This window comes from Somniosus microcephalus, chromosome 32 (genome assembly GCF_052327205.1).
Source record: "Somniosus microcephalus isolate GS21.2 chromosome 32, FLI_Smic_1.0, whole genome shotgun sequence".
In the NCBI taxonomy this organism is placed as follows: domain Eukaryota; kingdom Metazoa; phylum Chordata; class Chondrichthyes; order Squaliformes; family Somniosidae; genus Somniosus; species Somniosus microcephalus.
The window spans coordinates 7,915,002-7,927,982 of NC_141018.1; the positions used below are offsets into that span (position 1 = coordinate 7,915,002).

At 51.4% G+C, this 12,981-nt stretch overlaps 1 protein-coding gene across 1 annotated transcript in view; it reads left to right on the forward strand.

The window, feature by feature from the left end:
* The window catches only part of ca12 (carbonic anhydrase 12), a 90,883-nt gene extending 79,342 nt beyond the window's left edge, over positions 1-11,541 (forward strand). Inside the window, exons 9-11 of the mRNA XM_085972052.1 lie at positions 1,485-1,517; positions 2,604-2,685; positions 8,691-11,541. Coding sequence (XP_085828178.1) covers positions 1,485-1,517; positions 2,604-2,685; positions 8,691-8,769 — 194 coding nt within the window. The 3' untranslated portion in view covers positions 8,770-11,541. The remainder of the gene's footprint in view (positions 1-1,484; positions 1,518-2,603; positions 2,686-8,690) is intronic.
* Positions 11,542-12,981: the final 1,440 nt, after the last annotated feature.

Genomic DNA, 12,981 nt, shown 5'->3' on the forward strand with positions numbered 1-12,981 from the left:
GGTGAGGGCAAAGAGGAGTCTGGGAGGAGGTTTGGCTCGGTGGTGGGGGAGGGCCACAGTGGAGGCTGCTGAATGGATGGTGTCAATCCGTGTGACCTAGAAGTCTGTGAGCTCTGCGCGCTTGTATTTAGAGATGAGGTTGGAGGGGCAGAGGGTTTAAAGAGACAGTTAGTCATGAAGAAAAGAATCCGGGGGCCAGCCTTGCTCTCCAAGGTGATGCTGGAGTCGTGGGCAGCTTTCTGGGAGATTGGGAGGCAGTTGGCAGTTTGAAAATGCTGTGGCAAATGACTAGGGTTAGAAATGCTGCCCAGAGGTGAGCACACGCAAGTGGGATTGGAAGGGGGATGTGGGCACTGGGGGCTGCAAAGGAATGATCAGAGATGGCCTTGACTGTGAACATTAGAGTAGAGACGCTAAATGAGCTGGTGAGGTCGAGGGGGTGACTGCGTATACGGGTTGTATACGAGAGCTGTCGCCCTTTAAAGCTTTACAAATGTTAACTTTTAAAAATATAGGGGGGAAAATTCGGTTGCTTTGCACCTCCCGGGGCACCAAGCAACTAGCGCCCAGGCACGGCGATGTTTGCGCCGCTCGCGAAATTGACCAGACATTTTGTGTCGGCGCTAGACACTTACCGCCACGATCTCCTGCGCCGGCAGATCGGGACGTCAGTCGAGCATGCAACGCCCTGGTAGCGCCCCAGACCGGATATTGAGTGGCGCCGCCTGCTGCTAGCAACGACAGGTTGAGGGGAGCGTTTTGCAGTCGGGAAGGGACTGGCCGAGCGCTATTTAAAGGCGGCCACTTCCTGCCTTTTTTTGTCGGTGACATTTTTGCACCACACATTCTGAGAGAGAGAGAGAGAGAGACTTCTGGAGAGATTCAACGCTGTGTGAAGGAGTTTTGGGTACTGAGCAGCACTTTGCAGGTTGATTTTGATTTGACCTTCCTTGCATCAATTTAGAAGAGACTATGGGGGCTGCACTCTGAGCTCTTTCCCTGGGCCTCTCCATTGTTCTTTCCAGCAGAATTGATCTACAGGTCTCTCCAGGCCGAGATTCAAGGCTGCAATGAGCAGGGTGTGGATGGAGAGCAAGATCGACCCTCCCCTTTAAGAACTGGCCGGCGCCAGTGTGTCTGTGTTCCATTGCTGACTGACATCACATGAGCTTCGCCAGCGCTCTGAGGTAGCGCCTCGCTCCTTGGCGTTAGCGCCTTAAGAGAAGTGTGTGTAGCGCCTGATTTAGCGCTCCAATCACCTCCAGGGGCGATAGAAGCCAAGTTTGCAGTCAGAGGCGATAATTAACACCAGGCGCTAAACTTTGCACCCGGCCGATAATTGTGCCCCAAACGGGGCGATACCAAATTTCTTCCCCATAAAATGTTATAAAATGTAACGAACATGAAACAATGCCGATATATAAAGCGTTACCGATATAGTGTTACGGGTATTAGCATTAATATAACTTTGTGTTTTCTTTCAGAAGCTATGAATGCTGGCCATAAACTGACTCTAGGTAATGTGATTGGTTTCTATATGAAAAGCCTGTGCTCCTCTGACTGATCGCAATGACACCGAGTCACCTTCCGGCTTTTCTTGCCTCGTGTTCCCTGCTGAGCTGCATCTGCAGAATCTTCCTCGTCCCCACTCTGTGCAGTAGCCATGCCGAGCTGCCTTCAGCGCTCTTGCCCCGAGGCCTGGTATAAGAGCAAGACTCGATAACATCTAATCATATTTCCGATTGAACCGGCCTCATTTCTAAAACTCACTGGCCAGCAACGCTTCCTTTCTTGCCGCTTTGATTTTTCTACACAATTATTTCTCAGCGTTTCATTTCTGTGTGTGGTTTTTGCAGGGCTGCATGCATAGGTCTGATAACAAATTTAACAAGCTTTCCTGTATGATTTAGTGCTTTATTATATAAAATGTGTGATTCAGACAGAATCCTCGACCGCGGCACTGGGCAATGCAGAATTCGTTCCACTTGACAGGGGGCTATTGTCTTCATCATTCAGAATAAATTCAGAACTCGGCACTTCAATTAATGTCAGATAGGATCCGGGTGGCATGCTGACTTCTGATCGCTTCCTGATGGACTCAAATCCAGCCCTGACTGACGGGATGAAAGTTTCCTCTCTCCTTACAAAGTTACAAAGTAAAGAAACAGGCCATTCGGCCCAACAGGTCCATCCCGACGTTTATGCTCCACACCAGCCTCCTCCCGTCCCTCTTCATCTCACTCCTGTTGTGGTGGTTGTACAAAATGGACGGAAATTCATGGACACTGTGTGTGTGAATTCCCGATATGCACTCCCAGCGGACAGGGCCTCACACAGAGCATGCAATCTGTAAACTTACCCCTTCAGCGGAGATGGGGAGGGGAGGTTACCAGAGGCCTTGGTCCCACCTGTCCAACTATAACCTTATGGGATTTAGCGCCCCCCCCCCCCCGCCCCCATTGAACACAGGAGGAGAAATTCAGAATTCCATCACCCGCTATACCTAATATTAACAAATCTGCTTGGAGTAAAGCGATGGGTAATATTCTGTGCAAGCAGCCCGGGTGTCAGTCTGTGTTAAACGTGATCTGTTTTCTGTGCAGGTGTAATCCTGACCATTACTTTGGGCTGTGTGTTCGGTGTCATGGCCACTTTAGCTTTGAGCTTCTTCTTCCTCAGGAAAAGGTAAGAGTTTAACATTCGGCCTTTCAGTGTTCTGATTGAACATATTCATGGCAGCACCCCCTGTTCAAAGGGACCATTTCTCTCGGGAACTAATTCATTCCTCATACTACTGTGTCAACAACAACAACTTGCCTTTAGAGAGTGCTTTTAATGTAGTAAAACGTACAGGAGTGTAAATCAGACAAAAATTAACACTGAGCCATATTCAGATATTAGGGCAGGAAGCTTGGTTACAGAGGTAGGTTTTAAGGAGCGTCTTAAAGGAGGAGAGAGAGGTAGAGAGGCGGAGAGGTTTAGGGAGGAACTCCACAGCTTAAGGCCTCGGCAGCTGAAGGCACGGCCGCCAATGGTGGAGCAACTTAAATCAGGGATGCGCCAGAGGCCAGAATTAGAGGAGCGCAGATATCTCTGAGGTTTGTGGGGCTGGAGGAGGTTACAGAGATAGGGAGGGGCGAGGCCATAGAGGGATTTGAAAACAAGGATGAGAATTTTAAAATCGAGGCTTTGGTGGAATGGGAGCACGGGGTGAACGAGACTTGGTGCGAGTTAGGACATGGACAGCAGAAAATGATTTACTGAATCCCCGTCCCTCAGCTCAGCAGCGACGATGCGGCCAGTTCGGTTTCATTTCAACCATTTCTCCTTGGCTACATACTAGGTTCTGTTTTACCATTTCGTGTATATTTCTTCCCCTTAGCCTTCCTCTCAAATCTACCAGCTCAGATTTCTTTCCTTTAAATTTCATCCATCTGCTATCTGCGCAATCTACATTCTGTCTTCCTGAGGTCACTTACAGTCCTGTTCACAGTTAGCCACACTCCCTGTTCTTGTGTCATCTACACATTTTGATATTGTGCACCTTATACCCAATTCCAGATCATCTCTATTTATTGAGGATGATGGGGACAACACTGACCCCTGGGGGTCAACACTGCACACATCTCTCTAGTCTGAAAAACATCCAGTTACCTCAACGCTGTCCTTCAACCAACGTCCTATCTATGATCCCTTTAATACCGTGTGCCTTAATTTATCACCAAGGCTCCTGCATGTCACCTTATCAAATGCCTTTCGAAAATCCGTCCACTGCATTTCCTTTATCAATATATACTGCGTTACATCCTCACAGAACTCTATTAAACTTGTCAGACACGACTTGCCTCGTGATGCCTGTCCTTAAACAACCCGTGTCTTTCTGAGGATTCATTTTATGCCCTACACTGATCTCTGGCTCCAGGGTGCAGTTCCAGGGCCATTGATCATCCTCCGTGACCTCACCCAAGCAGCCATTCTGCTGGTATGGCCCCAGACCATTGAGCAGGGCGTCGCAGGCAAGCTCACAATTAACCGGCAGCCGCACATCAGCAGGGTCAGTGGGCATTGATCCATACATTTATTACCTCCAGACTTGACTATTCCACAGCTCTCCGGGCCGGCCTCCCATCTTTCACCCCCCATAAACTTGAGTTCATCCAAAACTCGGCTGCCCGGGACCTAACTCACACCAAGTCCCTTTCACCCATCACCCCCTGTGCTCACTGCCCCATGTCCTAACTCACACCCAGTCCCGTTCACCCATCACCCCCTGTGCTCACTGCCCCGTGTCCTAACTCGCACCAAGTCCCGTTCACCCATCACCCCCTGTGCTCACTGCCCCGTGTCCTAACTCACACCCAGTCCCGTTCACCCATCACCCCCTGTGCTCACTGCCCCGTGTCCTAACTCACACCCAGTCCAGTTCACCCATCACCCCCTGTGCTCACTGCCCCGTGGCCTAACTCGCATCGAGTCACGTTCACCCCTCACCCCCTGTGCTCACTGCCCCGTGTCCTAACTCACACCCAGTCCCGTTCACCCATCACCCCCTGTGCTCACTGCCCCGTGTCCTAACTCGCACCAAGTCCCGTTCACCCATCACCCCCTGTGCTCACTGCCCCGTGTCCTAACTCACACCCAGTCCCGTTCACCCATCACCCCCTGTGCTCACTGCCCCGTGTCCGAACTCACACCCAGTCCCGTTCACCCATCACCCCCTGTGCTCACTGCCCCGTGTCCTAACTCACACCCAGTCCAGTTCACCCATCACCCCCTGTGCTCACTGCCCCGTGTCCTAACTCGCACCAAGTCCCGTTCACCCATCACCCCCTGTGCTCACTGCCCCGTGTCCTAACTCACACCCAGTCCTGTTCACCCATCACCCCGTGCTCACTGCCCCGTGTCCTAACTCACACCCAGTCCCGTTCACCCATCACCCCCTGTGCTCACTGCCCCGTGTCCTAACTCACACCCAGTCCCGTTCACCCATCACCCCCTGTGCTCACTGCCCCGTGTCCTAACTCGCACTAAGTCCCGTTCACCCATCACCCCGTGCTCACTGCCCCGTGTCCTAACTCACTCCCAGTCCCGTTCACCCATCACCCCCTGTGCTCACTGCCCCGTGTCCTAACTCGCACTAAGTCCCGTTCACCCATCACCCCCTGTGCTCACTGCCCCGTGTCCTAACTCGCCCCAAGTCCCGTTCACCCACCACCCCCTGTGCTCACTGCCCCGTGTCCTAACTCGCACCCAGTCCCGTTCACCCATCACCCTCTGTGCTCACTGCCCCGTGTCCTAACTCGCACCCAGTCCCGTTCACCCATCACCCCCTGTGCTCACTGCCCCGTGTCCTAACTCACACCCAGTCCCGTTCACCCATCACCCCCTGTGCTCACTGCCCCGTGTCCTAACTCGCACCGAGTCCCGTTCACCCATCACCCCCTGTGCTCACTGCCCCGTGTCCTAACTCACGCCCAGTCCCGTTCACCCATCACCCCTGTGCTCACTGCCCCGTGTCCTAACTCGCACCAAGTCCCGTTCACCTATCGCCCCCTGTGCTCACTGCCCCGTGTCCTAACTCGCACTAAGTCTTGTTCACCCATCACCCCGTGCTCACTGCCCCGTGTCCTAACTCGCACCCAGTCCCGTTCACCCATCACCCCCTGTGCTCACTGCCCCGTGTCCTAACTCGTACCGAGTCCCGTTCACCCATCACCCCCTGTGCTCACTGCCCCGTGTCCTAACTCGCACCAAGTCCCGTTCACCCATCACCCCCTGTGCTCACTGCCCCGTGTCCTAACTCGCACTAAGTCCCGTTCACCCATCACCCCTGTGCTCGCTGCCCAGTGTCCTAACTCGCACCAAGTCCCGTTCACCTATCGCCCCCTGTGCTCACTGCCCCGTGTCCTAACTCGCACCAAGTCCCGTTCACCCATCACCCCTGTACTCACTGCCCCGTGTCCTAACTCACACCAAGTCCCGTTCACCCATCACCCCCTGTGCACACTGCCCCGTGTCCTAACTCGCACCAAGTCCTGTTCACCCATCACTCCCTGTGCTCACTGCCCCGTGTCCTAACTCACACCCAGTCCTGTTCACCCATCACTCCCTGTGCTCACTGCCCCGTGTCCTAACTCGCACCAAGTCCCGTTCACCCATCACCCCCTGTGCACACTGCCCCGTGTCCTAACTCGCACCAAGTCCTGTTCACCCATCACCCCCTGTGCTCACTGCCCCGTGTCCTAACTCACACCAAGTCCCGTTCACCCATCACCCCCTGTGCTCACTGCCCCGTGTCCTAACTCGCACCAAGTCCCGTTCACCCATCACCCCCTGTGCTCACTGCCCCGTGTCCTAACTCGCACCAAGTCCCATTCACCCATCACCCCCTGTGCTCACTGCCCCGTGTCCTAACTCGCACCAAGTCCCGTTCACCCATCACCCCTGCGCTCGCTGACCTACATTAGCTCCCGGTCCCGCAATGCCTCAATTAAAAAATTATCATCCTTGTTTTCAAATCCCTCCTCAATCTCTGCAACCTCCTCCAGCTCTATAACCCCCGGAAATATCTGCGCTCCTCCAATTCTGGCCTCTTGAGCATCCCTGATTTAAGTTGCTCCACCATTGGCGGCCGTGCCTTCAGCTGCCAAGACCCTAAGCTCTGGAATTCCCTCCCTAAACCTCTCCACTTCTCTCTTTTCCTATAAGACGTTCCTTAAAACCTACCTCTTTGATCAAGCTTTTGGTCACCTGCCCTATTTTCTCCTTATGTGGCTCGGTGTCAAATTTTGTTCAGTGAAGCGCCTTGGGATGTTTTACTACGTTAAAGGCGCTATATAACTGCACGTTGTTGTTGTTGTTGTGATCAGGAGCCGGAACTCTGGCTGATACTTTTCTCTCCGAGCAACCCCACAAAACTAAACTCCCTGAGCGGTTTTAACGGGCTGCCTTCGGACTTTAAGGAGTGCAGACAGCAGCAATAATATCCTGTAACCTTCAGCCCCTTCACCTGCTGCTCAATTTGGAGACAAAATTAAAATGAAGAAAACCTGGAGATGCCTTGGAGAGGGTGCGGAGGAGATGTACCAGGGCTGCCGGACTTCAGTTACATGGAGAGACTGGAGAGGCTGGGATTGTTCTCCTTCGAGCCGAGAAGGCTAAGGGGAGATTTAATGGAGGTGTTCAAAATCATATGGGGTCTTGATCGAGGAGATGGGGAGAATCTGTTTCCACTGGCAGGGCCGTCGACAAGCAGGGGACACAGAATTAAGTTAATTAGCAAAAGAACCAGAGGGGAGCTGAGGAGAATGTTTTTTTACGCAGCGAGTTGTTGTGATCTGGAATGCACTGCCTGAAAGGGCCGATTCAATAATCATTTTTAAAAGGGAGTTGTAGCAATACATGAAAGAGAAAATTTTGCAGGGCTGTGTGGAAAGAGTGGGATTAATTGGAGAGCTCTTTCAAAGAGCCGGCACAGGCACGATGGGCCAAATGGCCTCCTTGTGTGCTGTACAATTCTTTGATGCTAAAATGAAAGGATTCATTTTCCCAATACAAGCTCTGAGCACTGGGCTTCTCCCGCCGGGAGTAGGGGGCACCTGTCCGAATTCCCGATCGGTGCTCGTGACAGGAAAGTGCCTTTTACAAGACTTAACTGTGAGCACATTGATGGTAGCAGCAGTGGTAGATGAGGAAAGGCCTACACACTGCTGAGGGGGTAGTGCGGTCGAGTCAGGCTGGTGTGTGACTGGGAGGCGATGAGGCTCCCACAACATTGCTGCTCTTGTCCCTCTCGGTGGTAAGGTGGCAGGGCAGGAAGGTGCTGTAAGCTTGTTGCAGTGCACCCTTTAGACCGTACACACAGCGGTGTGTTATAAGGAGGGTGTTAAAGAAGGAGAAGAAGGTGGAGGAGAGGGGTGTAAGGGAGGAATTCCAGCGAAGGCCAGGCGAGCATTGGATTCCGGGAATGTGCTGCAAATGGGGAGGGCTGAGATCAACCTGTTTCCACCCTCAGAGAATCAGCAGCTACCTCGGTTGTGCTCCGTGAGAGGTGTGGAGAGGGGACAGTGTCTCTCCCTGCACATGGAGGTTACAGTGCTTGTTTCCTGCTTTAAAGGAGCTATGGTAATGCATATAGTTGTAGTTAGTGACCAGCAGGGTCAGAGGGCAGCAGGGTCAAGCAGAGAGCACCCAGGTCAGAGAGAGATCTTAACCTAGGTTCATGCTAAGAACCTACAAGAAATGTGTATACATCTTAACCTCCAGTCAAACGCCCGTCGCCCTAGTTCCACAATCCCTTAGCCAGGTTGCTCCTAGCAGTGCTTGTACAGCAGCTACATGGAGTACTGCTCAACCACGCTTAAACGTGGCCAAATTACAAGGCAGTGTCATTGACAGATGTGCTTTGGCTGCGTGTTGACGTTTCCCAGCCAGGACCCTCCCTCCTCCTGAATCAGTAATCCTTCAGCCCAGCTCCTGCCGCGCGTTACGGAGAAGGACAGATTACTCTTCCTCGTTCCTCAAATGATGACCATCCTTCAAACCATACAACCCCTCCCGCCCAACCTCTAGATTGGCTTTGCTTCAGTTAATAGTGGGATGGGATTGAAACGTTAGCCCTGAACCATCGTGTGACGCTTGCTGCCTCCTACCTCCCCAATTCCAAACTCTATCTTTTCTTGTTTTTGCAGAGCTAATAAAGCGACTGAAAGCAGCGGGGTTATTTACAAATCGGCAGCCAGTAAAGAAGACGGGCTCTCACAAGCATGAGCTTCGAACTTGATGAAAGATAATCTGGAAATAGTTTAGAGAGGTGGTTAGTACAGATGCCCGAAGATGTAGCACCAACATTTAGCAGCTAGGAGCCGGTATCATTTGTATCAACCCTTGACCTTTGCTGAGTTCTGGTCCTTAACCTTCGCTGAAGAATATCCAAATGTTATGTTCTAATGACAATTTCTCTTTTAAAATCTAACGTTTGTAAACCGCATTCATACAAGTCGTGCATTCCTGCTCTTCGTGATATGAAAGGAAACATATCTGGAGATCGGAGCAAGTCTGTGTCTAAATTCAGGGACTTTCTACAACGTTAGTGATGTGACTACACTCAGGGATCCAACAGCTAACCCTGGATATCACTCCCAAATCCTTATTTGCTTTGAGTTTCAAGCTCAGTTTGTTTCACCATATTCAGAAGGTCCGCCCTGGACTCCTGGCCGACGTGGCTGTGTGTCTGAGAGACCAGGGGAACTTGCGGCCCTGTTTCCTGCTCCGTGCAGAGCCGGGTGATCCCAGCCAGGTCAGCAGTGGCATCATCGTCATTGGCCTCAGTGCCAAGAAATCAACCAGGTCCCAAATTGGCAGAAGTGGGAATTCCTCACCTCCAGGGTTGCCAGTTCTGATTGGACGTATTCCAGATTTCATCACGTGACCTCCAACCTCTCAGCGGTCACCTGACAGCTCCGCCCTCACGATGCCCCGCCTTCTCACACTAGGAGGGCCAAGACTCTTCATTACCTGATTGGATGATTCTTGGCTGTCAATCAAACAGCCTCTCCCCCCCCCCACCCACAGCTCCAATACTTTCATAACTAATAAAAGTTATAACAGTTGAGGCCAACTTATTAAATATATTCAAGAAGGAGTTGGATATATTTCTTAAGGCTAAAGGGATCAAGGGATATGGGGAGAAAGCAGGGACAGGGTACTGAATTTGGATGATCAGCCATGATCGCATTAAATGGCGGGGCAGGCTCGAGGGGCCGAATGGCCTACTCCTGCTCCTATCTTCTATGTTTCAAAGAAAATGAAAAATCCACACTTTTTTTATTGCCCCAATGATTTCTCTCCTGGATTGCTTGCGGCAGTGCCCTGGAGATTAATCTTCAATCCCTGGAGACGCCAGGCCAATCCTGGCGAGTTGGCAAGCTTGATGTCATTTGTCTTGGAAAGGGCAGGTGGGGACTCAACCCCTTAAACCGCGGCAGAGGCTCGGCACCGCCGTCCCAGTGCCGGTCTTTCCAGGGGCCTTTGTGCATTTATTTATTAAAGCTTCGGTTTCTGGCTCAGTATCTAGACTTTTTTTTCCCCCAAACGTCCACCTTTGGCGCGAAGATTTTCCCGCCTCTCTCTCTCTCTCCAGCCTGTGACGTACTGGATGCCTCGCTCCATGGCGCCTGCCTGCACCGCACAAAGCAGCCGCTGGGAGAGGCACGGAAGCACCGCGGTAACAATCGCCCGCTCCCTCCCGTTCTCCCCTCCTAGTCACCACAGCAACGTGGCTGAGAGTGAGGGTGTCGGGGTTCAATCCCACCCCATCCCATCCTCTCCCCACCCTCAACCACAGACAGGCGGCGTCTCGGAACCGCGCTGTCTAACCGTTGATGTGTAATGAGCCGGTGATTGTGATATAACTGGTGAGTAGATTGATGGAGTTTATGGATAACATCTGTTTACATGAAGATAGTGTGAAAATGATCTCAAAATCTATTTCCGACTTCACACTCCTGGCTGGGAGTCTCATGAGCGCGGGTCGGAAATTCAACCGCACGCTGCCCATGTCGGATAACAAACAACCTGCTGATCCTTTCCGCCTGTCCCTCAGTCGGATTTCCAATGCTTCACAATGTGTACACTCCCCACCCTCAGAGCCATAGGATCGCCAGCGGGAGGCGAGAAAGCATAACAATTAGCAGGGGAAATTCCTCTCCGACCCCCACTTAGGCGATCGAAACTAGTCCACTGATCACATTGGCTCTGATTGACGTTACAGGATACCCACCTCTTGTTCGAGGTGATCTCCGCCCCAGCCAGAAACTGGTCCCACTCTCGCTTGAGGGAGTTCAGAGATTCAGTGTTCGCCCCACGATCTATTCTGCACTTACTTTAACTTATATTGCTGACCCCCTAGTCCTCTCTAACCGATTCAGCAGTCCACGGAAACAAAATCGAGTCCTTTCATTATTTTCAATCAAATCGACCCTAAGTTTCCCCGTTTGCTTTATCCCCCTTTTTTAAAACTTGGAGCGACTTTAGTCTCCTTCCAGTTTAAGGGAACAGTCCCTGGCCCCAATTAAAGATACGGGCAAGGGGCTGGCACAACACCTGTCCCATCTCTTTAAGGACCCTCGGGTGGATATCATCTGGAACGGCCGCCCGATCTATTCTAAGGCTCCTCATTCTATCTAAAGCAATATCCTCATCTATTTTAATATTAACAGAGTTAATTCTGCCAGTTGAGCTCCAGTTGAGTTTAGTTCAAAAGTAAAGGCCGAAGCAAAAGTATTTGTTCAGTTTCCCCGCCATACCCTGAGAGTCCAGTCTGACCTGCCCCTGAGCATCTTTCAATGGCCCAATGCCCTCTGTCAAGGTCCACTGACTCCTCACAGAGCTGAAAGACCTTTGCCCATTACTATCACAGTTCTCCACAATCCTCCTTTCCATTTTTAGCAGCTTTAGCTTTCTGCAACTGTTCCCGGTACTTGTTCTTTGTCTTGCTGTGTATTGTGTACTTTTTAATTTATAAAAACATTTTTGTTTATGTCTTATGTGTCTTTGCATCTGCCCAGTCAGACACCTTGGCGTCTTCTGACCACACTCCCTTCTTTGGATTTTACAGAGATTCATAGTTTTATTTCACTCTTGGAAAAACTTGCCACTGATATTCTGCATCGGAGTCGACCTCGCCCAAACCGGTTGATCAATTGGAAATTGGTCGGGAAAATGTGCACAGCCGGACCTGGATTTCTGACACATGCTCCCGGCAGCTGAGACCTCCCACTAGATACACCGGGTTAAAAATGACTCCTTTTTTTGGGTGGGGCGGTTAGCAAAGATGTTCATTAATTTTAGGGCGTCTCTGTTCAAATGTTCATACAGGTGGGGTCAGCTAGTGAACAAACGGAATGCCTGGCGAATTTAAATTACTTGTGATAATGTGGTGCGCTGGGTATTATTACTGTTCAAATGCTGTGGATATCGGACACAGGCAGAGAGACTTTCTGCCTCTGCTTTCTGGTTGGCTGACTGCAATGGAACAAAAATTCAAGACTCATTGATGCATTTAAGGGGGGAGCCAGATAAGTACATGAGGGAGAAAGGAATAGAAGGTTATGTTGACGGTGAGATGGAGGAGGCTCGTGTGGATAAACACCGGCATGGACCAGTAGGGCAGAATGGCCTGTTTCTGTGCTGCACGTTCCATGTAAGACTCTTAGGCCTAGAAATTCGGTATAGCCGCGTTTGGGGCGCTAGTCCTGGCGATGCGCAAAGTTTAGCGCCAGGCGCAATTTAGCGCCACCTAGCGTGATATTGGGTTGCTGCGCCCCTAAAGGTGATTGCGGCGCTAAATCAGGCGCTGCACGCTACTCTTAAGGCGCTAACCCGGCGGTGCAACCCAATTTCGCCACGGCGGGGCGCAGCGAGGGTGCTGTCAATAATAACTTTCCCTGAGACACACTGGCGCCGGCCAGCTCTTAAAGGGGCAGGTCAATTGGCATCACCAGACACACTCACTGCCTTGTAGGCCTTCAAAGCGGTGGGAGCCTACCTGTGGCGCACCAGCCTAGCAAGATATGGAAAGGGTGAGGCAGAGGGCAGAACGCCTCACTGATGGGGCATTAGATGCTTTGGTTGGCGCAGTGGAATCAAGGCCAAGGAAGATGGTCGGAATGTGATTTATGTTTTGGACAGTCTCCCTGGTGTGAGAGGCAGTTATGTGTCAGTGTATTAGTTTTGCTTTCTGTTGCCATAGCTTTCTCATGTTTGAAGGAACCACATTTTGTGTAATGAAACACTTCATTTACAATGGCCATGCCTGCTATTTACATGCATCTTGCCCTTCACAAGCTTGGGGGTATCAGACCGGTTCCATTCCTGGTCTTGGAATGGCAGCAAGCATTCCGTGAGAGGGGCCTAGAAGCTACTTCTGATCAGCCTCTGACGCGCAGCCTGAGAAGAGCCGCTCACGTAGAAGTTCAGGCC